Source organism: Moschus berezovskii, chromosome 6 (genome assembly GCF_049115385.1).
Source record: "Moschus berezovskii isolate FMDL1 chromosome 6, NW_MosBer_1.0, whole genome shotgun sequence".
In the NCBI taxonomy this organism is placed as follows: Eukaryota; Metazoa; Chordata; class Mammalia; order Artiodactyla; family Moschidae; genus Moschus; species Moschus berezovskii.
In genome coordinates this window covers 109,950,633-109,976,852 of record NC_142465.1, presented here as the reverse complement: position 1 = coordinate 109,976,852, position 26,220 = coordinate 109,950,633, and the positions used below count along the sequence as shown (strand labels likewise).

General features: G+C 46.1%; 1 protein-coding gene across 6 annotated transcripts in view; it reads right to left on the bottom strand.

The window, feature by feature from the left end:
- The window catches only part of CRACR2A (calcium release activated channel regulator 2A), a 131,888-nt gene that overhangs the window by 70,755 nt on the left and 34,913 nt on the right, over positions 1-26,220 (bottom strand). For 5 of the 6 annotated variants that reach the window (XM_055394430.2, XM_055394432.2, XM_055394428.2 and 2 more), the window contains exon 2: positions 5,659-5,909. In XM_055394430.2, coding sequence (XP_055250405.2) covers positions 5,659-5,874 — 216 coding nt within the window. In that variant the 5' untranslated portion in view covers positions 5,875-5,909. Of the gene's footprint in view, positions 1-5,658; positions 5,910-6,359; positions 6,428-26,220 lie in introns of all 6 variants that reach the window. The other variant, XM_055394429.2, reaches the window with a different exon arrangement.

Sequence of the window (26,220 nt, the reverse complement as noted above, 5' to 3'; positions counted from 1 at the left end):
TCCCCCCAAACCCTGGCCTCCCTCCACTGCCTTCCAGTTAACCCTCAATCCCTGCCTCTTGGCATCACTTCCCCAGGAAGGCTTGGCAGCCCCCAGCTTAGGAGAGACCCAGACTCCCGGAAACACGTTGCACTTATTCACAAATCTCACCTCAAATTGTACTTCACGTCCTGATGGATGTGATTAGTGGATAAATGTCTGGCTCCTCCAGCCTGGAAGCTCTGGGAAGAGGGGCCCCACTTACGTTTGCTCACTACTGTGCCCCCAGGATCTGGCCCAGTGTTGACAACCCAGGGATATGCAACTCGTTCACTTATTGAATGAGCGAATCAAAAACAAGTGACTACGCGTGATCTCAGGCGGTTCTGAACTTCTATTCACGGGGCTCTGGTTTACACCCCACCCACTCGAGATCCTGACCAGCCTCCCCGGGAATGCTCAGCAAGGTCTTATAAACAGGGCCCTAGAACAGGAGTCTAGGCCCTAGAATAGCCATGCTGAGGGGGCAGGCTCGCAGAGCCAGGGACAAATGCTGTCTCCTGCCACACCCCAGCAGGACAGACCCTCTGTCTTCCAGGTTACCAGCCCCTAACATGCCTCATGCAGCATAAAGCTAAGGTTTGCATAGCTTCAAATGCATCTAAGGGAAACACTGACTAAAGAGAAAACCAACTAAATGAAGTTAACTTTGCAAAAAGAATAACAATTGCGTATGAACAGTGTTCTGTGATCTCATTTTAAAAGAATAAAACTGAGTGTACATGCAGAGAAAAAAAAAGTTTCAGAAGGACACATATCAGCCCTTCACACTGGTTTTTCCCCAGAGGGTGGCACTTGGAGGGAAGGATGGAAATTGTACCTTTATTTTCCTCCTGTCTATAATGTGCTTCTTAAAATGATGAAGTTAGTTTTACTTTCATAAACAAGGATAAAACCACAAGGGATCCACCTTTACAGCCAGATTGAAGTCTCCTTCCTCTCCCACAGTCTCCTGTTCAGACCCCTGTCCCAGCGCCAAAAGCACTCGTCCCTATGGTTGAGCCCAGCCACACCCAATGTCTTCAGAACAGGACTGAGGTCTGGAGGTGGGATCTACCTTGATTCTGCCTGGTGCTTTGAGGTGCTTGGTTCGGGCTGACAACTGGGTTTAGACAGGTGTCTCAACCTCTGGGCTACTGACATCTCAGTATGGAAAATTCTTTGTTGGGGAGAGAGGTGGGCAAGGAGCTGCTCTGGGTCTTACAAGACACTCAGCAGCATCCCTGGACAATGCTTTGTAGATGCAAGCAGCATCTCCCTCTCCAGTCACTCCGGTCAAGAATGTCCCCAGGGCTTCCTTTGGTGGCTCAGTGGTAAAGAATCTGCCTGCCAATGCAGGAGACATGGGTTTAATCCCTGATCCTAGACGATGCCACATGCTAAGAAGCAACTAAGCCTTTGTGTCAGAACTGTTGAGCTTGTGCTCTAGAGCCTGGGAGCTGCCACTGCTGAGTCTGAGTGTTGCAAGTAGTCCCCACTTACCACAACTAGAGAAAAGCCCACTCAGCAATAAAGACCCAACACAGCCAAACATAAATTAACTAATTAATTTAAAAAAATTTTAATAGTCCACATAAAAATTTTTTTAAAAAAATGAATGTCCCTAGACATGGCCAAAAGTCTTCTAAGAAGCAAAACCACGTTTGCTCCCATGGACTGGACCCTCTCCAGCAGAAATGTCCCTTCTTGACCTCAGAGGCAGAACAAATGACATTCACCTGACCTCCCAGTGTGACAGTGCAGCCACTGTGGAAACAGGGTGGGGGCTCCTCCAAACACTGCACATAGAATCGCCTGTGATCCAGCAATCCCACTTTGCAATCCCACACATCCCAAAGAACTGAAAGCAGGGCCACCAAGTATATTTGTACATCCCTGTTCACAGCAGCATGGTTCACAAGCAAGGGTGTGAAGCAACAAAATTGTCCATTGATGGTCAAATGGATAAACAAAATATGATAAATAGGTGTAATGGAATATTATACAGCCCTGAAAAGAGAGGAAATTCTGCTAAGTGCTGCCATGTGGCATCTTGAAGACATTCTGCTCAGTGAAATAGAGTGGTCATGTCAGGATGGACACTATATGATTCCACTTACATGAGGTCCCCAGAGGAGCCGTATCCACAGAGACACAGGGGAGGGGGATGAGGAGGTAGGTTTTAATGGGGACAGCTTTTATTTTGCAAAATAAGAAGAGTTCTGGAGCTGAGTGGAGTGATGATTACACAACAACGTGAATGTATTGAAAAGCACTGAAATAGTCACTTAGAAATGGTTAAGAAATTTTTAGTGGATTTATCAGTTGGAGCTAGTGGTAAAGAACCCACCGGCCAGAGAAGAAGTATAAGAGTCGAGGGTTCGATCCCTGGGTTGGGAAGATCCCCTGGAGGAGGACGTGGCAACCCACTTCAGTATTCTTGCCTGGAGAATCCCATGGACAGATAAGCCTGGTGGGCTACAGTCCATGGGGTCGCACAGAGTTGGACACGCCTCAAGTGAGTTAGCAGGCACACATGAGCACACACAATTTAAAAGTATCACAGTGTGGAGGACTCTAGGGATTAAGAATCAGGGTATAAGTAAGTTTCCCACCACCACCAACACACACACACACAGTGAGCATTTATGGGGAGATTTCAGGTCCCAGCTCAGGGCTAAGTGCTCTGCATGAACACAGGTGTCTGACTCTCTTCTAGCGCCGGGGGCTAGTTATAAATAATTCACACATGAGCAACTACAGCTTACAGGGGTTAAGAGACTCACACAAATGCACACTGCCAGTAAGCTGCAGATTCAGGATTAAAACTGGTCAATTTTCCACAAAATTCTTTGAGTCTCCTTGCTAACCTCATTGAGGAGTCATCTAGCTTCTCCTGTAAGAGTCGGATGGTGCCTCTCTGAGGCTTTGCGGGCCTCTGTGACGGCTTCTAGAAGTCTGAGCTGTAACTCGGAATCTGCTGTGGAGGGTATGCAGAGAGCCGGCTGGGGTCCAATACCACAGCGCTGACAGAGACGGGGAGTGGCCGGGTCTGGCGGTTGGCCAGCCCCTGGATGGCTCTTTATGGCCTGGCACCCAGGAGCTGCAGGCAGCGTCGGGGGGCGCTCGCCACACTGCTCTCGCTGCTCAGGCTCTCAGCTGTGCCCGGCTCTGTGCGACCCCGTGGACTGCAGCCCTCCAGGCTCCTCTGTCCACGGGATTCTCCAGACCAGAACACTGAAGTGGGCTGCCACGCCCTCCTCCAGGGGGTCTTCCTGACCTGGGGACTGAGCCCGCTTTGCCTGGGACTCCTACACTGGCAGGCAGTCTCTGTACTACCAGTGCGGCCTGCAAAGCCCACACACTTCTCTAAAACACCGGGGAAACGGGGTTTATGAGGCTGCAGACTGCCCATTCAGCTCCAGCTCCCTCTCCCGGCTGGAGGGGTCCTTTCGACCCCTTCTCCAGCCTGGCCTTCCGGTGTCCCTCAGCCTCTCACTCGGGACCCTCCAGCCCACGACTCTGCTTCTCTAAGGGACCCCTCCCTGCAAAGCAGTCTTCACCCCAGCTCTTTCAGGAATGATCCCCAAGGGACACAGAGCAGGGCTCCTTGTGGAGGAGGGTGTGAGGTGTGTGTATGGGGAGACACGGGCAGGGCTGAAGACCCTCACATCCCTGCCGAAACCCTGTGCACCCACGCACATCAGGGTCCTCCACCCACTGTCCGGTAGCAGGATGTCTGTCCCTGAAGCCTGAGCTCAGGGCAGCCAGCTGCCCCCGAGACCGGCTCCTTTCTACCTGTGGTCCTGCCCTGCCAGGCCAACTGGCTGCCCACCGCTGCTCTGAGCATCCATCAGACGGCTGGAGCCAGTCTCACCTGCTGCGAGTGGACTTCCTGTCATTACACAGGAGAAAGAAGAACAGGCACACTGGGGGAGCAGCCTACCACAGCATCAGCTGTACCCCAATACAAAATAAAAAGACGGAAACAAAAGAAAACCTGCCCATCTTGGGTCTTCATCCCCATAACACTGCTGTATGTCCCCCACCCAAAATGCACTTGACAGATAAGTGAGGGCTCGGAGCGGTAGAGGAGATGCTGTCAGAGCTCCAGCAGAACCTATGCTTCCTCTAGTCTTGTCCAGGTGAAACCATGACTGCAGCATGAGAGGCTGCAGGAACACGCTTGGAAGAACTTTTACACTAGCGGTAGGAAGGCACCAGACCTGGGGTGGGCAAGCCACACTCCCACCCAGCATCTGTTTTCCTATGACCAGTGAGCTAAGAATGGCTTTTACATTTTTTAATGGTTGAAAACAACATCAAAAGGATAACATTTAATGACACATGAAAATGACATACAATGTTCATTTCAGTATTGGTAAGTAGAGTTGTTTGGGGCGGGCCACGCTGTCTGTGGCTGCTGGTGCTGATGTAAGCAAGCAGGACTCTCTGGGGCCTTCCCAGGACAGACCCCTCTCCAGCATCCTCTGCTTTAGATCCTCTCTGAAGGCTACCCACTCCAGTATTCTTGCCTAGAAAATCCCGCGGACAGAGGAGCCTGCTGGGCTACAGACCATGGGGTTGCAGAGTCGGACATGGCTGAAGTGACCTAGCACAAAAGACCTAGATAACATGAAGCACATTGCCTGAGTTATTCTACAGATGATAAAAACCGCCACCAAATGGAAGACATCATATACCTGATGACCATGAGCACGTAGTCCCCAGGCCTCCTGGAGCCCGAGGATTGATCACCTGAACCCCTGTGACAGCGCTCTGATCTCTTACCATCAGCCAATCAAGAATTGTGCACAAACTGATCACAGACCCTGGAACTCTCCCTCCCAAACCTGGCTTTTAAAGATGCTTTGTTGAAACCCCTCAGGGAGCTTGAAGGTCCTGGGCTCCTTGCCTGACCCTGTAATAAATGCTACATTTCCTTCCCCACAACCCAGCACAGATAGATAGCTTTATGGTGCATGGGACAGTGGATCTGAGTTTGGTTTAGTAACCTGGCCACAGAGCTGAGAGTCACAGCACCTCGTGGGAGTGGCTTGAGCACATCTCAGAGCTGTGCTGCAAGGCAACAAGTCAGTGCCCTTCCACCTGTGTTCCAGAAGGTTCTTCTCCATGTCTTCAAGAAACTTATATTGTAATCACTATTTTCCACAATCCTAGGGAGTTACTGAGTCAGAGAAAACAGCTCCCAAGTCAGACAGCAAGTATAGACCAGAAAAAGAAAGCACCCAGGAGATCTGGCTCCCAGGAGGATCTGGGTTGATGCCTCCTTCCAGGACAGAGTTAACAGCATCTTTTCTGTTAAAGGGCTTCCCTGGTGGCTCAGACAGTAAAGAATCTGCCTACAATTCAGGAGACCTGGGATTGATCCCTGGGTTGGGAAGATCCCCTGGAGAAGGAAATGGAAACCCACTCCAGTATTCTTGCCTGAGAAATTCCATGGACAGAGGAGCCTGGCAGGCTACAGTCCAAGGGGTCGCAAAGAGTCAGACATGACTGACTAACACCTTCACTTTCTGTTAAAGACGTCACCTCCCAAGAGACAGGTCCCAACCCAAGAGAGGGAGACCCAGGCCCTTGGCATTCCAGGTGGGCAGGCCCAGCCCAGGGCCCCCTTACCTGCATATCTGCCCTGGCGATGAAGCCCTTGCCCTCGGTGTCACAGGTCTGAAAGAATTCCTGTGCCCTCCTCAGCATGGCCAGCTGAGTTGGTGCCAGTTCCTGAGTCCCCTCGCATGGCAGGTCATCCAGGGAGCCCAGGCAGGCCCCGCTCCCCTGGCGCCCCTGGCCAGATCCCTGGGGTCTGGAGACCATTCTCCCATCAATGGTGGCCATCCAGACCTGTCAATTTCTTCGAGTCTCTTCAGAACCTGAAGATGGAAGATGAGAGAGAGGCGTGGTGAGGATGGAAGGAGGCTGGAGAAGGGTGTGGGGGTTGGAGAGAGGGAAGCAGAGAACCACTTGCCAGTGTGCCTGTCTCTCTCTTAATTAGCATGAGCTCAGAACAAGTGAAATGCACCGTGATCACTAACAGATCAGCCGGCCCATCTAAGTAAGCAGAGAAGATGGGGGGGGGGGTGGCGGGGGGGATAGATGTTTCCAGATTGAAAGAAGGCGGCCAGAGAATTGAATCAACAAATAGATGTAAATCAACAAGAAAAATGCGGATCCTGATAGATCAGTTATCATTTCTGGAGGGTTCCTCTGGAGGCAGGCACCACACCAAGATCCCTCCACACATTTCCCCACCCTCGAACGGAGGGATTTCAGTCATGGTGATCAGCAAGAGAAGATATTTGGGGTTGGGGCTTCCCTGGTACCTCAGATGGTAAAGAATCTGCCTGCAGTGCAGGAGATGTGGGTTTGATCCCTGGGCCGAGAAGATCCCCTAGAGGAGGGCATGACAACCCACGTCAGTATTCTTGCCTGGAGAATCCTATCAGTTCTATCAGTTTTCGTTCTATGCTTTTGGCATCTGTTATTAGGTACATTTGTGTTTAGATTACTTTATTCTATTGATGAATCTTGCCTGGAGAATCCCACGGACAGAGGAGCCTGGAGGGAGGGCTATCATCCATGGGTTGCAGAGTCGGATATGACTGAAGCAACGTAGCATGCACGCACTGCTGAAAGAATTTTCAGTTCCCGGCACAGGAAGTAGAAAGGTGGAGCCTGGAAACCCAGTTATGTGTGTGTTCAGTGGCTCAGTCGTGTCCGACTCTTTGCGACCCCATGGATGGTAGCCCGCCAGGCTCCTCTGTCCATTGGATTCTCCAGGCAAGATTTATCAATAGGATAAAGTAATCTAAACACAAATGTACCTAATAACAGATGCCAAAAGCAAATGCACAGAATAAGAACTGATAGAAATTCCAGGAGAACTAGACAAATCCACAACCACATTCAGATTTCAATATCCCTCTATCAATAATGAATAAAACAAGGAGACAGAAATCAGAAAGGATACAGAAGACTTGAACCAAACTGTCAACTATTTTGACCTAATTGACATTAATAGAAAAATCTGCCCAACAAAATCTGAATACACTTTTAAGTGTAACATGGAACATTCACCAAGACAGTCCATATTCCAGTCCACAAAACAAGATTCAACAAATTTAAAAGGATTCAGTCAAACACAGTATATACTCTGACCACACTGGAATTACATTTGAACAACAGAAAGACCTTTGGAAAATCGCCAAATGTGTGGAAACTACATAATGTTCTTCTGAAACCGATGGCTCAAAGGAGAAATGTAAAGGGAATTTAAGAAGCATTTTGAATTAAATGAAACTAAAAGCTCAATATATCAAATTTAGTAGGATATTGCTAAAGCAGTACTCAGGGAAAGATTTACAGCACGAAATACATATAAAAACAAAGAAGAAAGGTCTTGGTCCAGCAGTCTCATCTTCTACCACTAGAAACTAGAAAAAGAAGAGCAAATTAAACCCAAAGTAAGTCATTCTCCCAAATCATCCCACACTCACCCTCTCCCACAGAGTCCCAAAGACTGTTCTATACACCTGTGTCTCTTTTGCCATCTCGTATACAGGGGCAATGAAACATGTATATTATCATATGTGAAACGAATCACCAGTCCAGGTTCAACGCATGATACAAGATGCTTGGGGCTGGTGCACGGGGATGACCCAGAGGGAAGATAAGGGGAGGTGGGAGGGGGGTTCAAGAAGGAGAACACATGTACACCCGGGGCAGATTCATGTCAATGTATGGCAAAACCAATCAATATAATATTGTAAAGTAAAAAACTAAATAAATAAATAAAATTTATTTAATTAAAAAATAATAATAATAATAAAATAAAAACTGATTTCATGAAAAAAAAATCAAAATAAAAATATAATGACTTAAGCAAGGTCAACTAATTTGGCATTAATACCATTAGAATGCACATTATGTAAAAATCATGATTATAACAACATAATTAGCAATTTTGCTAAAATGAGGAAAAAAATTTTATGTAATAAATATATCATAATGTATGAATTATTTATGTCTTTGTCAGCCAGACAACAAAACTGCCACATCTGTGCAAAAAATTAAAGATCAGCCAACTTTAAAAAAAAAAAAAAACTAAGGAGAAGAAATAACAATCAGAGCAGAAATCAATGAAATAGAAAACAATAGAGAAAAACAATGGAGAAAAATCAATGAAACTAAAAGCTAGTACTTTAAGAAGATCAATAAAGACAGAAGACACATATCACAGTATCAGGAATTTGAGGTGACACCATTACACATTCTACAGACATTAAAAGGATAATAAGGGGAAATTATGAGCAAGTTTATGCCAGTAAGCTTATCAATTTAGATGTTAAGTCACTTCAGTCGTGTCCGACTCTGTGCGACCCCATAGACGGCAGCCCACCAGGCTCCCCTGTCCCTGGGATTCTCCAGGCATGGAGAAATTCCTTGAAACATCACACTAAATATCAAAGCTCACTCAAGGAAAAATATGTAACACGAATAATACTTTATCTATTTTAAAAATTGAACTGACAGTTTAAAATCTTCCTATAGGAAAACTCTAGGCCCAGGTGGCTACGCTGATGAATTCTACCAAATACTAAAAGAAAAATTAGTAGCAATTCTATTCAAACTCTTCTGGAAGATTGAAGGATAGGAAATACTTTCTAACATATTCTATGAGGTCAGGGTTACCCTGACACTCAAACTAGACGAAAACATTAGAAGAAAAGAAAAACAGGCCAAATACCTTCATGAACATAGATGCAAGAATTCTTTAGGAAATTATAGCAGATTGAACCCAACACTGTATAAAAAGAATGAAACATCCTGATTAAGTGGGGTTTTATCCCAGGAGTACAACAATGGCTTAATATTTGAAAATTAACACCATAATTCCCCACGTTAACAAAGTTAGAAAGACAAACCATACGATCATCTGAATAGATGCAGAACAAGTATTTGACAAAATCTAACACCGACTTCTGGCAAAAACTCTCAGCAAACTAGAAATAGGAAGGAGTTTTCCCAATCTAAAAACGGGTATCTACAAAAAAAAAAAAAAGTGACAGTTAAAATTATACTTGGTGTAAAACCAAATATTTTTGCCCTATGATCAAGAAAAAGACATGAATGTTGTCTCACCACTTCTATCCAACATTGTTGCTAGCATCTCGCCAGTTTGATGAGACAAGAAAAGAAATAAAAAGCACCCAGATTGGAAAGCAGGAAGTAAAATTATCTTTATTCCCAGATGACTTGAATGTCTAGTAGGAAATCTGATGAAATTCACAAAAAGCTGCTAGAACTAACATGTGACTTTGACAAGTTTAAAAGATACACACTCTCTATACGAAAATCAATTGTGCTTCTGTATGTCAGCAACAAAAAGCTGAGATTGAAATAAAAGTATCATTTACAGTAGCATCAGAAATATGAAATGCTTATGGATATATCTGAGAAAAAATATGTAATACTCCTAGATGGAGAGCTACAAAATATTGGTGAGAGAATTTAAAGAAGACCAAAATCAGTGGAGAGAGCTAAATGTTGTCCTGTTAAGATATTATTTCTCCCTAAATTCATCCGTAGATTCATCTCAATCCCAATCAAAATCCCAGCGGGTTTTGTAGAAACTGATAACCTGATCTAAAATTCATGTGAAAATGCAAAGGACCTAGAAGAGCCAAAACAACTTCAAAAAAAAAGAAAAACAAACTTGCAAGAACACTACCGGATTTCAAGACATTCTGAGTCTGCAGTCATGAAGACAGTGTAATATTGGTATAAAGACAGAAAAGCAAACAGATAAATGAAACAGAAGATCCAGAAATAGACCTGTATATAGAATTAATTTTTTGCAAAGGCAGTTCAGCAGAGGAAGTATAATCCTTTTAGCAAATGGTACTGGAATAATCGGATATCCATTTGCAAAAAGGAATTTCAGTTCATACCTTATCCCATATACTAAGATTTACTCAAAATGGATCATAGAACTAAATGGAAAATCTAAAAATATTAAACTTCAAGAAGAAAACATCTTTGTGACCTTGGCTTAAAGTCAAATATTTCTTAGGTACAGTAGCAATAGAATAATCCATTTAAAAGAAACCCTGATAAATTTGACTTAATAAAACTTTCAAATTTCTGCTCTTTGAAAGATACCATTTAAACTCCACAGATAAAAATATTTGCAAATCATGTATCTGATAGAGAATTTTGATCCAGAATATATAAAGAACCCTCAGAACTTATTAATCAGAAAATAAACCACTCAATTTTTTAATGGACAAACATTTTTACAGGCACTTCACCAAATAAGATATATTGACATCAAATAATTGCATAAAAATGTTCAACATTATTAGTCATAATGGAAATGCAATTTAACACCACAATGAAAGGCCACTGTACACTTACTAGAATGTCTGAAACGAAAAAGATTGACCAAGCCTTGCAAAGATATGGGGTGATCGGATGGAATATTCAAATGCTGCTGTGAGAATGTACACAAAGGTACAACCCCTTTGGAAACCATTCTGTGGTTTCCTAAAAAAGTCAAACAAACTTCTACCATCCTAAATATTTACTAACAGAATAAAAGCATATGTCTGTACAAAGACTTGTCCATGAAGGTTCACAGAAGCTTTACTCATAGCAGCCAAAAACAGTCAAAATGTTCGTCGGCATGTGAATGGGTAGAACTGTAATGTAAACCCACAGTGGGATGCTACTCAGCTTTGAAAGGAGAGGACTATTGTTCCAAGGAACAAACTGTATTGAATTTCAATCACATGAGTGAAAGAAGTTGGACAAAAATAGTGCACAATATTTGATTCCATTTATATAAAATTATGAAAAAGGACCACTAACCTAAGGGATAGGAAAGAGATAAGGGAGGGTGGGAGGAGGTGAAAAGCAGGAATGCCAAATGGGCAAGAGGAAACTTGTGGCGGTGTAGATGTGTTCGAAATCTTAATTGCTGTGGTGGTTTCGTGGAGGTACACATAGACATACAGACACTCATGCACATATATACGTACATGTATATGCAAACGGACTTCCCTGGTAGTTCAGTGGTAAAGAACCTGCCTGCAATGCAGGAGACATGGGTTCAATTCCTAGGTCTGGAATATCCCCTGGAGGAGGAAATGGCAACCCACTCTAGTATTCTTGCCTGGAGAATCCCATGGACAGAGGAGCTTGGTGGGCTACAGTCCTTGGGGTCCCAAAGAGTCGGACACAACTGAGCGACAGAACAACAATTGTATGTCAATAGTTCAATAGATCTATTTAAAATATATACATAGGCCCTTCTCATGCTTCCCAGAACTTGCAAATCTTGTTCCACCTGCTGTGTTTATTCCCAGGAGCCTGACTCCTCCTTTGACCTTCAACTCTAGCAAGCCGGAAATGCCTGAAAATTCAGCAGTTTCCCTGTGAAAACCCTCAGTCACATAGTGTAGGAGCTAAATGAACATGAGAAGGAGGGAAGCAAGGCAGAGTTCCTTCTGCAGACTCTTGCCCCAGTCGGATGCATGCGTTTGCCTCCTTTCTCCTCTGACTTGGCCAGCAATCTTCCCACAGCATCTCTGGGGTTCCCAAGGGAAAGAGAAGACAAAGCCACAAAAGTGCTTCTGCTTTCATTTCCAAGTAGAATGGAAGCCCTGCGCTGGGCTGGGCCGCCTCACATTTGGAGGAAGACTGGTGATGCTCTGGCCCAGGATTGAACACAGCTTTCTGCCTCCAGGATGCTTCAGGCCACCAGACAGTAACTCCGTAAGAGGGAAGAGGTATGTGTGTTAGTTGCTCAGTCCTGTCCAACTCTATGTGACCCCATGGACCATAGCCCTCCGGGCCCTTTGGAGTGGGTTGCATTCCCTTCTCCAGAAGATTTTCCTGACCCAGGGATCAAACCTGGGTCTCCCCCACTACAGGCAGAGTCTTTATTGTCTGAGACACCAGAGAAGCATCCATAAGAGGGACAGTGGTGGGATATGGCCCAAAGGCAGTGGAAAAGTCTGTCACCATCACAAAGGGAAAGGAAAGCCTGCTCTTATCTGCCCGTCTCCATCAGAGCTGGCGGATGGCCGTTCTTCCTCCAGAATGGCTTCATAAAAGCCTTCATACACGGATGGAAATTATCCAGCCCTCTTATACTTCCAGAAGCATCTCCCAGACTTCCAAAGTGATTCACAGTTCAGTAACAGCTGTAATCAGAACATTCACAGACTAGGCCTGAATCCTCTCTGAAGGCTCTGAGCCCCTTCCCTGTTACTCTGGGCTCCTCAGAAATGGAGTAAACTGGTACCCCCTCTCCACCATGCCAGAGGCAGACTTCAGAGTCACCCAGATCTCCCTTGAAGCTCTCCTGCCACAGACAGGTAGACTAACAGTTCCACAGCATCTTCAGGATCTGATTAGATCCTATTAATTACCCAGGCTCCAGTGGAGGAATATTCTATATGCAGCAGTGATCCAGTACTCTTGCCTGGAGAATCCCGTGGATAGAGGAGCCTGGCTGGCTACAGTCCATGGGATCGCAGGGGTCAGACATGAATTAGCAACTAAACCTCCACCACCACCTCCCACTTGTCAATGACTAACTTCATGTTGCCAGCATCATAGGGAGGCAGATGGGCCAGTCGTGTCAAGCTATGGGGGTGCCGGAGGGCTGCTGAGCAAAAGGCAGCTGCAGCCAGAGAGGGTGTGAAAAGCTCAGGGGGCCTGGTTCTTATCCGCCCCCGGGAGGGAGCAAGTGAAGGAATAATTGAGGAGGCATCAGACAGGAGGTATGTCAGTTTCCTATGGCCGTTTTGCAATAGAGGACCAAAAACTGAGTGGCTTAAACAATAGGAACGTATTTTCTTATATTCTGAGGGCCAATCCTGAGGCTAGACGCCCAAATCCCGAGTGTCTCAGAGTGGGCTGTGCTCCCTTTTGATAGACAAAGCTGGTGATGAAACAGTTAATCTCAATAGGGGATTGTAGTAGAAAAAAATGTGAGTAACCCCTTAAGTTAATGATCTCTCAAGAAAGCAGGTTTGCTTACCCAAAACCACGCAGGCTTGCTTAGCAACAAAACCATGGACAGAAGACATGCCTCCAAACAATAAAACAACGGTGGCATGAGCCCCACATCCTGCCCGGTGAGCTTAGTAAGTCAATAACCCCTAGGACATGCTCTCTACACACATTTGGTGGAAAGTCATTCATTGTACAGAGACCTGAAATATTTTTCAAGTCCTGGCTCGACCACGTCGAGACAAGAAAACTCCCCTTCCCAACCTAGCGGAGGAGTTGATGGAAGTGTGATGGCTACTCAAGGATGAGGAAGAAAGTGGCCTTTTTCCCCTCCCTATTTTTCCTTTGATTATAAAACTATAGCCCACTAAGTTCTTGGGTGTGGCACTCTCCCACCCATCCACTTGTAAGTCGCACAAGTGTCCTGTTCTAATAAGTCCTTTCTCATCTATCAATTTACCTCTTGTTGAATTCTTTCCACCTAGAGACATGTACAGATGTGAGAGCTGGACCATAAAGAAGGCGGAGTGGTGAAGAATTGATTCTTTCAAACTGTGATGCTAGTGAAGTCTCTTGAGAGTCCCTTGGATAGCAAGGAGATCAAACCAGTCAATGCTAAAGGAAATCAACCCTGAATATTCATTGGAAGGACTGATGCTGAAGCTAAAGCTCCAATACTTCGACCACCAGATACAAAGAGCTGACTCACTGGAAAAGACCCTGATGCTGGAAAAGATTGAGGGCAGGAGAAGGGGGCAGCAGAGGATGAGATGGTTGGATGGCATCATCGATTCAATGGACATGAGTCTGATTAAACTCCAGGAAATAGTGAAGGACAGGGAAGCCTGGTGTGCTGCAGTCCATGGGGTCCCAAAGAGTCAGACATGACTTATTGACTAAACAAGAGATGTAAGGACCGGAGCACTTCAGAGCACCCTGAAATACCACCTAGCGGTTTCACTCTGAGACTCCAGGCGGGACTTCCCGGTGCTGGTGGCCAGCATGGAGTCCTCAGCCCTTAGCTGCATCTCTCCTCTGATCTCTGCTCCTGTCACCGCAAGGCCTCTCCCTTCCACATCTGCTCCTATCATATTTCTGTCTTACATAACCAGTCATGTTGATTAAGGGCCCACCCTAATGACTTCATTTCAACTTCACTAATTGCCCTTACAATCATCCTACTTCCAAATGGCTCAGCAGTAAAAAAAAAAAAAAAATGCCTGCAATGAAGGAGATACAGCTTCAGTCCCTGGGTTGGAAAGATCCCCTGGAGGAGAATATGGCAACCCACTCTAGTGTTCTTGACTGGGAAACCCCCTGGACAGAGGAGCCTGGTGGGCTACAGTCCATGGGGTCACAAAAAGAGTCAGACATGACTGAGCAACTTAACAGGCACACAGGCGACTTTGAAATCAGGTCACAATCCAGGGTCCCAGGGGTTAAGACTTCAAAGTGTCTTTTGGGGATACAACTCAAGTCCTAAGAGGTGGTGTCTTAGAAGACCCTGGGACAGGGATTTGGGTGAAGGGGGTTAGTTTGTGAGGGACGGAGACATTGTCCAGGGAGTAGAAAGGGAGGGCAGCCTGTGAGAGGCGCCTTCTCCAGCCAATTATGACGGGGGCGGGGGGATGCCAAGGGCTACTGGAGCCTCCCAGGAACTTGGGGATAGACCACAGGTCTCAGTGATCCAACCCCAGACCAAGGAAATGGATTCCTTGTATGTCAACCCCTCTCAGTCACAGGGAGCTGCCCCTGAGGATGTCGGCCCCCAGCACTCCAGGGGCTGTGTGTGGTGGCTCTAGAGAAAACCCCCCCAGACAAAGGGGCAGCTAGAAGTGGCCAGAGGACTTGGAAATGGTCAGCACTACCCCTTCCATGAAGTGGGCAGGGCACCAACAGCATCTGGAACCTAGAACATGGGGGAGGGGAGTCTCCAGGCCGCCCACCTGCAATCCGGACGGGTCCAAGCTCAGTTCCCCTACCTGTAAGACGCAGGTGACAGTACTTACTTCCCATGAGGACCAGGCAACGTAAAAACATGTAAAACCCTTGGAAATGATGGCGGGCACACAGTTAAGTGCTTGGTAAGTGTGAATGAACTCTTATGATCATTTCCAGAGTATTTTCAGTATTATTCTTTCTGGTTCGAAAATCTGAGAGATGACTTCTTGGAAGGTGATAAGATAATGAAAGATGTACAGACTCCTAATGATGCTAATTATCCTTTTTAGTCACAAAGGAACTTTCCTTTCCATCCTCCCATCTCCATCATGTGAAGCTGTCAGAACTGGCTGTTCTTTCCCCCTTTCATTAATGAGCATCTCAGTCTCCAAGAGATGACCTGCATGACCTGTCTGGGGTCATCAAGCCAAGCTGAAACTCAAACTTACCATGCCTGAGAGTAAGAGAAGACCACGCCAGCAACCTGGGGCTCTGTTTGTTTTCTAGGACTCAACAAATGGCATTTTTCAGTTCCTTCTCCCTCCTGTGAGAATACTTCACAGTCTGCTCCAGCTCTCAGCATTGTACATGCCTTCAGGGCCCAACTCTAATCCCTCTTCCTCCGAGAAGTCTTCCCTGACCACCTGGTCTGGATTGCCTTGGCCTCTGAGTACTTACTCTTTCTTGCTCTTTTTTAGAACACACTGCTTGGTCCAGTTGGCTAGATTTTCAAGTGCACATAATATGTCTAATTTCTTCCACAAAGACAAACGCCCTGTTAATAAGTCCTAGTAGGTATGGAATTGACATATGATCATTTAAATGAACAAATTCCCGGCCTGGTACTTTGCATATGACAGGTGTTCAATAAGTGTGTGTTGGCTTCCTAATTGGCCCTGGAGAGTGAGGGTTGAAAAGGATAAGTATTGGTAGTGTGTGTGTGTGTTCAGTTGCTAAGTTGTGTCTGACTCTTTGTGACCCCATAGACTGTAGCCCACCAGGCTATAGTATTCTTGCCTGGGAAACGAAATCCACCATGGGATGTCCCAGGCAAGAATACTAGAGTGGGTTGCCATTTCCTTCTCCAGGGGATCTTCCCAACGCAGGGGTCAAACTCTCATCTCTCACATTGGCAGGCAGGTTCTTTTCCACTGAGCCACCAGGGAAGCCCGAGTATCGGTGGTACAAGGAGAAATATCTGTCTGGTCTTTGTGCCTGGTTTCTGGTGCAGAGCTCCCCAAACCCTTAGTTTCCTGCACAAAAGACGAGCCTTCTGTGATTCATAATGAGCCCCTTCCAACCACACCTTAGTTCAAGCTAAGGAGTGACTTTGGGTGGGTTTCAGGATGGGGACTGGTGGCCAGACAAACCAACCACGTGATTAGAAGCATTGACTGAAAAAAAAAAATGCATGGCCTACAAGTTAAGAACTACATTTTATACAAGGAGACCGCTAAAGAATCCAGCCTGGAAAACAGCCTCTCAGATCACACTGTCTCAAAGAGGCAAGGGAGGAGCCAGGGTACACAGGAGTTCTTGCTGAAAAAATAAAACTTACAGTCAAAGATTAAAAGATTACTGCTAATCACACACACACACAAAAAAAAAAAAAAACACCCAGACATTTCAAGTTAATGAATTTAGCCCTTTTCTGCTGTCTGAGAAGATGCAAGAGATGGGCTCATTGAAATTATCCCTTTGATATGCCTCTTAACTATCTAGAGCCAGTATCCTGGTTTTCCTCCATCCTGAATCCCCTCAGGGTGCACCAAAGGGAGCTGCTGCTGTGGCTGATGACTTGATGGTTGCAATATGGTTGTTAACTGAAATGGCAGGTGACATTTTTTATTCACAGTGGGTTGGAACCTCAACCCCACCCCAAACCTCTAGGAAGGAGAGAGAGGCTGGAGTTTGGTTTAGTCACTTGTGGCTAATGATTTAATCAATTCTGCCAACATAAAGAAGCCCCAACAGATGGGGTTCAGGGGGACCTTGAGGATCCTAGGATCTTTCCCTTACCATGGGCATCTCTTCCATCTGACTGCTCACCAGTTGTACCCTTTGTAACAAAGGGTGATAAGTAAGGCACTTCCCTGAATTCTGTGCACTCTTCTAGAGAGTTCATGCACTTGAGGAGGGGATTGTGGAAAATTTGTGCTGGGTCAGACATATGGGGGTGTATGGTCAGGTCCCCCACAGCGGCTACTCTCTTGCTCTCTGTACAGCCCCTTCTGAACCAGGCCCTGGTTGAGACTGAATTCTCACTGTAACTGAGACTGTTACACTCATCCCGACTCACAGGACTGACCTTCCCTCTTGCTGTTGTTGTCTTCAGTCGCTAATTCATGTCTGATTCTATGTGACCCTATGGACTGCAGCATGCCAGCCTCCCCTGTCCTTCACTATTCCCAGGGTCTGCTCAAACTCATGTCCATTGAGTCAGTGATGCCATCCAACCATCTCATCCTCTGCTGCCCCTTCTCGGTTGCCTTCATTCTTTCCCAGTGTCAGGGTCTTTTCCATTACTAATTCCACCCAGCACTTCTCCGGTAGCATACTGGATACCTTTCAACTCAGGTGGCTCATCTTCTGGTGTCATATATTTCTGCCCTTTCATACTGTTCATGGGGTTCTCGCGGCAAAAATACTGGACTGGTTTGCCATTCTCTCCTCTAGTGGACCATGTTTTGTCAGAACTCTCCGCTATGATTCATCTGTCTTGAGTGGGGCTTCATTGTCAATTCAATTCTGAGACTAATGCAGACCCCACAGGGTAAGGGCTCACAAGCCCTCAGAATTGAATTGACAATCCAAGGACACACATCTGGTGTTGGAAACAGTGTTAGAAAAAAGATACCACGATATTTCACAGCCAGTTCTCTGGGGAGGGTTGGGGAGAGCCTCGATATGCAGCTTCTGCCTGCTGCTATGATGTCAATCTTCCCACCATGGGTGATGTCAACTTACCAACCATCAGTTCTCACAAAGAAAGGAAAATGGTGAGACTACTGTTTCTGCCCAGGGTCTCCTGAGAGGGTGATCTGCGAATCCCCACTGTCTACACAGGTGGCAATGGCTGATGACTCTTTAGACTGTATTCCCCACCTGAGACTTAAAGGCCAGGGTATGTTTAAGATCCCCCTTCAGTTAAGTCCCTCAGTCATCTCCGACTCTTTGCAACCCCGTGGACTGCAGCACGCCAGGCCTCCCTGTCCACCACCAACTCCTGGAGCTTACTTAAACTCATGTCCATTGAGTCGGTGATGCCATCCAACCATCTCATCCTCTGTCATCCCCTTCTCCTCCTGCCCTTCATCTTTCCCAGTATCCAGGTCTTTTCAAATGAGTCAGTTCTTCGCATCAGGTGGCCAAAGTATGGGAGTTTCAGCTTCAGCATCAGTCCTTCCAATGAATATTCAGGACTGATTTCCTTTAGGATGGACTCTCAAGAGTCTTCTCCAATACCACAGTTCAAAAGCATCAATTCTTCGGTGCTCAGCTTTCTTTATAGTCCAACTCTCACATCCGTACATGACTACTGGAAAAACCATAGCTTTGACTATATGGACCTTTGTTGGCAAAGTAATGTCTCTGCATTTTAATATGCTGTCTAGGTTGGTCCTAACTTTTCTTCCAAGAAGCAAGCGTCTTTTAATTTCATGGCTGCAGTCACCATCTGCAGTGATTTTGGAGTCCCAAAAAATAAAGTCTGTCACCGTTTCCACTGTTTCCCCATCTATTTGCCATGAAGTGATGGGACCAGATGCCAGGTCCCATTAGTTTTCTGAATGTTGAGTTTTAAGCCAATTTTTCACTCTCCTCTTTCACTTTCAACAAGAGGCTCTTTAGCTCTTCTTCGCTTTCTGCTATAAGGGTGGTGTCATCTGCATATCTGAGGTTATTGATATTTCTCCCAGCAATCTTGATGCCAGCTTGGGCTTCACCCAGTCCAGCATTTCTCGTGATGTACTCTGCATATAAATTAAATACCTTAGCACCTGGGAAAGTGTGCTTTTCCCAAGCTTCAGAGCCTCACAGGTGGCCTGCCCATCACGTATGCCTGTGCCCCCTCCTTGCCCCACAGCCCTGGGCAGACCCTCTGGCGGGACCAGGACATAGATGAATGAAGATGACGCTTCCTCACCACCCACTGCTCAAGATTAAAATATTTAGCTCAGGAGACAGGCCAGTCTGGAAAGGAGAGTTTCCCTGTTGCATATCAGATTATTCTTTACTTCTTCAACACACAGTGTCAGGGGGCTTCAGACAGTCACCCCACCTTCTACAGTAGGCCCTTACTGCAGTGGGTAAGAATACCAGGTCCAAGGCCTCTTGAGTTAGTCAGCCTCTCTGAGTCCCTCTATCCTCGCCTGTAAAATGAAGGCACGAGTAGAACCTGGGTGTCAGCTCCTGTTATTATTCTTATCATTTTGTTGCTGCTGTTGTTTAGTCACTCAGTTGTGTCTGAGTCTTGTGACCCCATGGACGGCAGCCCACCAGGCTCCTCTGTCCATAGGATTTCCCAGCGAGAATACTGGAGTGGGTTGCCATTTCCTGCTCCAGGGGATCTTTCCAACCCAGGGATCGAACCCGCGTCTCCTGCATTGGCAGGCTGATTCTTTACCACTGAGCCACCATGGAAGCCCATTCTTATCATGATAAAACCCCAATTGGCTTCCTCCACCCCTGATACAATTCTAACAAATAAACTCATAGACAAAGAGAAACATAAAAACAAAACGCACTACAGAAAAGACACAATCAAGAAACGCAGAAATCGACCAGTGAAGGCCCAGCGGGAGAGGACCTTACGACGTGATCTCACCCTCCCAGGCCACTGAGAAGGACACCTTCCCCACCAGCCCGTTTATAGGGGCAGGTTTGCGGGAACACCTTCGAGAGGGCGACTCACCACTCTGCCTGCTGCGCTTTATACAACTGCTATACCGCACCTCCTCTTCCCTCAAATTAGGTCCAATTTCCTCTTCTACCTCAAGGGAAACGGGGAACAGCTGTCTCTACCACTGTAAAACAACTCTCCCAAGTCTGGACAGCTAATGTTCAACAGCCCCACTCACACTTGTCTTGCTCTATTATAAGATACGTTAAAGGCCTTGATAATGGTTTGGGGTCTCCTTGAGATGGCTGCTGTTCACCCTCATTCTTCTCATAATTAGTGGTTGTAAACCACTTTGAAGATAAAAGGCGTTTTATAGGAGCTAACTTCTGTTATGATTAGTCTTCCAATATTTCCTCGCTGATGAGCACATCAAAGCCAACCACGGGCTCAGCGTGAGATCTGGTGGTTAATTAGATGTATTTCAAGGCGGCTGGTATATATTAAAGACATCACTGCAAAATGTATCAACATTAAAAAAAAAGGACCTGCTTTCTTCCCAACAGAACAAGCTCTCTCCAAAGGCTGTCATTGCTGATGCCGGCCAGACGGGGAAAGACCACAAGCTAATATATCCTCTGATCCTGAGAGAGAATGACTGGATAATGGCACCTGGCTTTGGATAACGTCTCTACTGTTGTCAAGAAGGTTCTGGGCCCCCGACTTATTTCACTTTGTTTTCACAATCATTCTGTGACACGGGCAAGTTAACGGGATCCCCATTTGGCCAATGAGGAAGCTTCAGAGTGGTTTTAGCGGCAGAGGCATCAGCGTGGTACAGCTGAACATGGTTACGGATGCAGCTACCCAGGCAACACTACAGATGCTCCACCCACATCCCTCCCAACATCTGTGCTACCCAACCCCCTTCATTGCCCCCACCTTTGCCCTAGCTCCCTGCACCTGGGACTCTTAGAAGGCCGACCGTTGGGCTTCTGGAGTTACTTTCTCTTATGGGCAGAGCCAGGAGTGCCTGAAGTTTCCCAGTCACCCCTAAACAGCCCTCAGCCGATGCCTGCCTGGTGCGGAAGTGGGGAAGCCCATTTCCCAGTCTCCAGCCAGCATGATTCTGAATTGGGTTTACACTTTCATGGAACCAGGCTGAGGCTGGACCCCCATCCCACATCAATCCCCCGGCTTCCTCCTCGCTTCTGTCCTGTGAATCACTCCTTCACTAGGTCTTCCTGGAGCATTTCCTTAATCCGTCATTTGCCTGAGCATAAACAAACAAATCACTCTTTGGGGGTCTGCTTCTGGGGAACTCAGCCTAAGACAGCTCTCTCAACTCAGCATGAATGGGAATGTTCTGCATATTTTCTGTTAAATACGTGCTCCGAGCTCCCCTTAGTTCCAGTCCTTCCCTGCCAAGGCTCAAAAGCAGGTGGAACATCATGATCAAAGGGAAATAGGGACTTTGAGAGTAAAGAGCTAAGAGCTTGGGGCATCAGGGTGGACACAGGACTGTTTTCCACCTGTCCCATGGAGGAGGGTCAGATGGGACACTGAATATGAAAGTCAGCAGTGATGTTGTACACAGGTAGACATGCCCTCGTCACTGCTATGGGGAGGGAGGAGATTAGAGGAAGGAGGATGGAGAGATGGGTCATGCTCCATGGGGAGGTGACTCCTATTAGTAACAAGTGCCTAGGCAGCAGCGCCCCATGGAGAGGAGCTGGCAAAGGTTCCAGACCCTTCTGCCCACATGTAACTACAAGGCAAGAAGATCTAGGAAAAGTGACAAGCTTTCTCATCCAGAGGCCTCCTTTAGACAAACTTGGGTGATATTTCACTTGTTTCACCAACTTTCCCAATGGGCTGGGACAGACCTCTGTCATCTGATGTTTAAGCAACTGTGTTGTCATCGTATCCTTGATGAATATAGACGCAAACATTCTCAACAGAATACTAGCAAAACAGCACCACTGAAAAGATCATACACCATAATCAAGTGGGATGCATGCCTCGTGTCCGACTCTTTGCGACCCCATGGACCCCTACCAGGGTCCTCTGTCCCTGGGATTTATAAGGATAGTTCAAATTATACAAATCAATAATGTGATTCACCACATTAATAGAATGAAAGATAGCTCTTATAGGATCATCGCAAGAGATGCACAGAAAGTACTGGACAAAATTCAACATCTGTTCATGATAAAAAAAAAAAACTCTCAACAAATCGGGCATGGAAGGAACATACCTCAACATAAGGATTGCCATACAGGACAAGCCCACAGTTAACATTACACTCAATGGTCAAAAGTTGAAAGCCTTTCCTCTAAGATCAAGAACAAGATGTGGGTGTCTACTCTCACCACTCCTACTCAGCATAGAACCAGAAGTCCTAGCTGGAGAAATCAGGCAAGAAGAAGAAACAAAAGGCAGCCAAATCAGAAGGGAAGATGCAAAAGCATCTGTGTGTTGATGGCAAAATTTTATGTATAGAAAATCTTCTTTAGATTTCACCTAAAACCTGTTGTGTGTGTTAGTTGCTCAATCATGTCCAACTCTTTGTGACGCCATGGACTGTAGCCTGCCAGGCTCCTCTGTCCATGGAATTCTCCAGGAAAGAATACTGGAATGGGTTGCCATTTCCTTCTCCAGGGGATCTTCCGAACTCAGGGATTGAACCAGGGTCTCCCACATTGTATACAGATCCTTTACCACCTGAACCACCAGGGAAGCCCTAAAACATGTTAAATCTAACCAATAAATTCAGAAAAGCGGTAGGAGTCAAAATCAGCATGCAGAAATCAGTGACATTTCCATATACCAACTGTGAATTATCTGAAAAAGAAATGAAGCAAGCAACCTCAATTATAACAGCATCGAAAAGCAATAAACTACTTAGGAATAAATTCAACCAAGGAGGTGAAACATCTGTGCACTGAAAATTATGACATTAATGAAAAATTATAAGACATTAAGAAGACACACATAAATGGAAAGATAGCTCATGTTTTGGGATTAGAAGAATTAGTATTGTTAAAATGTCCTTGCTACCCGAAGCCAACTGTAGAGTTAATGTATTCCCTATCAAGTTTCCAATGTAATTTCTTGTAGAAAAAAATAATTCCTAAAACTTGTTTGGAACCATAAAGAAGAGGAAATGGCAATCCTTTCCAGTAGTCTTGTCTGGAGAATCCCATTTGACAGAGGCGCCCGGTGGGCTACAGTCCATAGGGTGGCAAAGAGGGGAGAGGACTGAATTGACTGAGCACACACACACGTGACCCTCAGTTTGTTTTCTTGCCTATGAGTCAGTTTCTATTTTGTAAATAAGTTTGTGTCACATGTTAGATTCCACGTATAAGTGATATCACACGGTATCTCTTTCTCTGTTTGACTGACTTCCCTCGGTATGAAAACCTCTAGGACCATCCATGTTGCTGCAAATGGAATTACTTTATTCTTCTTTATGGCTGAGTAATATTTCACCGTGTATATATATACTGTGTGTATACATATATATATATATGTGTATATATATATATATATATCTTCTTTATCAATTCATCTGTCGATAGATATTCAGGTTGCTTCCATGTCCTGACTATTGTAAATAGTGCTGCTATGAACATTGGAATGCCTGTGTCTTTTTGAATTATAGTTTTCTGTGGATGTGTACCCAGGAGTGGGATTGCTGGATCATATGGTAGCTCTACTTTTAGTTTTTTAAGGAAACTCCATCCTGTTCTCCATAGTAACTGCACCAACTTACATTCCCACCAACAGGGTAGGAGGGTTCCCTTTTCTCCACACCTTCTCCAGCATTTGTTATTTGTAGACTTTTTACTGATGGCCATTCTGACCAGTGTGAGGTAGTACCTCACTGAATTTTCTAATATTTTTGTTATAACAATGTGTTATTTTGCAATAAAGGAAAAAAAAACATTTCTTAAAAAGATGAGAGAATTGGCCTAGCTAAATCAAATGAATAAGAAATACATTTAGGCAGGGAGGCATGGATAACATCCTACTGAAGTCCATGGGGTCGCAAAGAGTCAAACATGACTAAATGACTGAACTGAACTGAACTGAAGCCACTTTTTGGTTGATAAACAATTTCACAATGAACACCTCCCTTCACCTTGACTTTCTCAAGGTTACAAAGAAAATAAACTTCAGTACAAGAACATGTCTGATGCTCAGGGTCCTGATTGCAAGGCCAATGTGTTTTCTTTATCCTTCCTGCCCTTCCATAGCTAATCTTGCTTCTCTTTACAGCAGAAAGCCCCCTAAAGCCGCTGAGCACGCCAGCTCCAGCCCCCCTCCCTGCCACCATCTGAGCCTCTCCTGCTGCGCCCAGGCTGGTGGACTCATCAGTGCATTTATTAAACCATAGTCTTTCCCAATTCTCTTCTGGGTTCCAGGCATCGCATTGAATTGGGTCTTGGGATAGAATGAGGAGATAAAAAAGGTCTCCCAGTGCAGGAAGGAGCTTTTACCAAATTAGTGAATATATACAAGTCAAGATCATGGCAGTGAAATAAAAGTAAAGGATGTCGTGCAAATGACTAGCACCAGAGGGAGCTATTTGGACCAGGTGATCCTTTCTCCTTACAGAGCAACTGCCACTGCGCCCCAAGGTCAGCCAGGCAGACATCCTAGCTGGAGGCCAAGATCACCAGATCCCAGTTCTCAAAGGGTGTGCCTTCTGGATGGACAGGCAGTGCATGAAGCCAGATGAAAACTTAATGACGGCAGCAGGGCATTCACAGTGATGAAACAGCCCTGGACCCTCTCTGGGACAAGGCGGAATTCACCAACCAGGTCACCAGGGCTGTCACACGTCAATCAGTAATTGTCACTGGGAGAAGCCACAGAGAGAAAGGGCACAGCCATACAGAACACGCGTAGTTAACAATGCAAGACGGGAGCTTTGGTGTCTAAGAGAGGGCAGAGTCCTTCAGCACTGCAGGATGCTACAGATGGGACAGGTCTGGGCAGTGCTGACTTGAAGAAAGGCTTTGGGGAGGAGGTAGTATTTAAAGTGGCCCTCAGAGAGTGAATGGGATCTAGAAGTTCTTCAAGGTGATCCCCTTCAGCAAGACCATAAGGGTTCCTGGCAAACCCACAGCAGTCACTTAGTTGTGTACGATTCTTTGCGACTCCATAGACTGTAGTGCGCCAGGCTCCTCTCTCCATGGAATTCTCCATGCAAGAATACTTCAGTGGGTAGCCATTCCCTTCTCCAGGGGATCTCCCTGACCCAGGGATCAAACCTGGGTCCCCTGTATTGCAGGCACATTCTTTACCATCTGAGTCACCAGGGAAGCCCAAAGTATGTATAAAAGCTTGCTGCTGTTATTGTGTGGTTAGTGTCATTGTCGGGGTTGAGTTGGTGGTGTCCTTTCCTCCTTGAACACTGGTGGTTGGCTGCCCGGCCCTCCATCACGTCTGGGGCTTCCCAGTGTCTCTGCAGCTCTGCTCTGAATATCCAGGCATGCTGTTGGCCACCCCAAGCTGAATGTAAAGATGATTTCAGCACAGGGCAAGCTGGCAAAGGCTGAGAACACCTGACTAATTAGGTCACTTGCCCAGTGGGTTCTATTGTGATAACATCCATGAGAGAAGGGTCAACCTGCTGGGTGCTGGGACCCTCCAGGAGCGAACAACTCAGGTCGTGTCAGTTACTGTTTGACACTACCAGCACCACTGCAGTGACCCGGGCTGCAGCGAGCTCAACACCATCAGCTCAAGCCTGACAACAATTCTAACCACACAATAACAACAGCAAGCTCTCACATGGTACTTTGGGCTTCCCTGGTGGCTCAGTCAGTAAAGAATCTGCCTTCAATGCAGGTGACTCGGGTTCGATCCCTGGGTTGGGACGATCCCCTGGAGAAGGAAATGGCAACCCACTCCAGTATTCTTGCCTGGAGGATCCCATGGACAGAAGAACCTGGTGGGCTACAGTCCATGGAGTCGCAAAGAGTTGGACTTAGCGACTGAACAACAGCAATAGCATGGTATTATATCATGCTGAAATGATATCCTTGGGGGAATATTAGGTTAAAGGAAAATGTTAATAAAGTTAATTCTGCCTGCTTCCTTTCCTTCTTCTGTGTTGGCAACCAGAACAACTGGAAAGCTCCCGTGCTCAGATATTCGTCTGCTACATAGCCCTGATCTAGCACACGAGCCCTGTGAAGCCAAGGTTTTGTGGCTCTGGTTCCCTGCTGGTGTCCAGGCCCCACCCCCTGGGAAAGGCCCTGAACTCACGAGCACAAAGAGGAGGGAGGCCTGGAGGGAGAGCCTGAAGGGTCAGAAGTTATGGAGGTCACGCTTGAGGAGGTTGGGTTAGTTTGGGAGTCATGTAGCTGCTG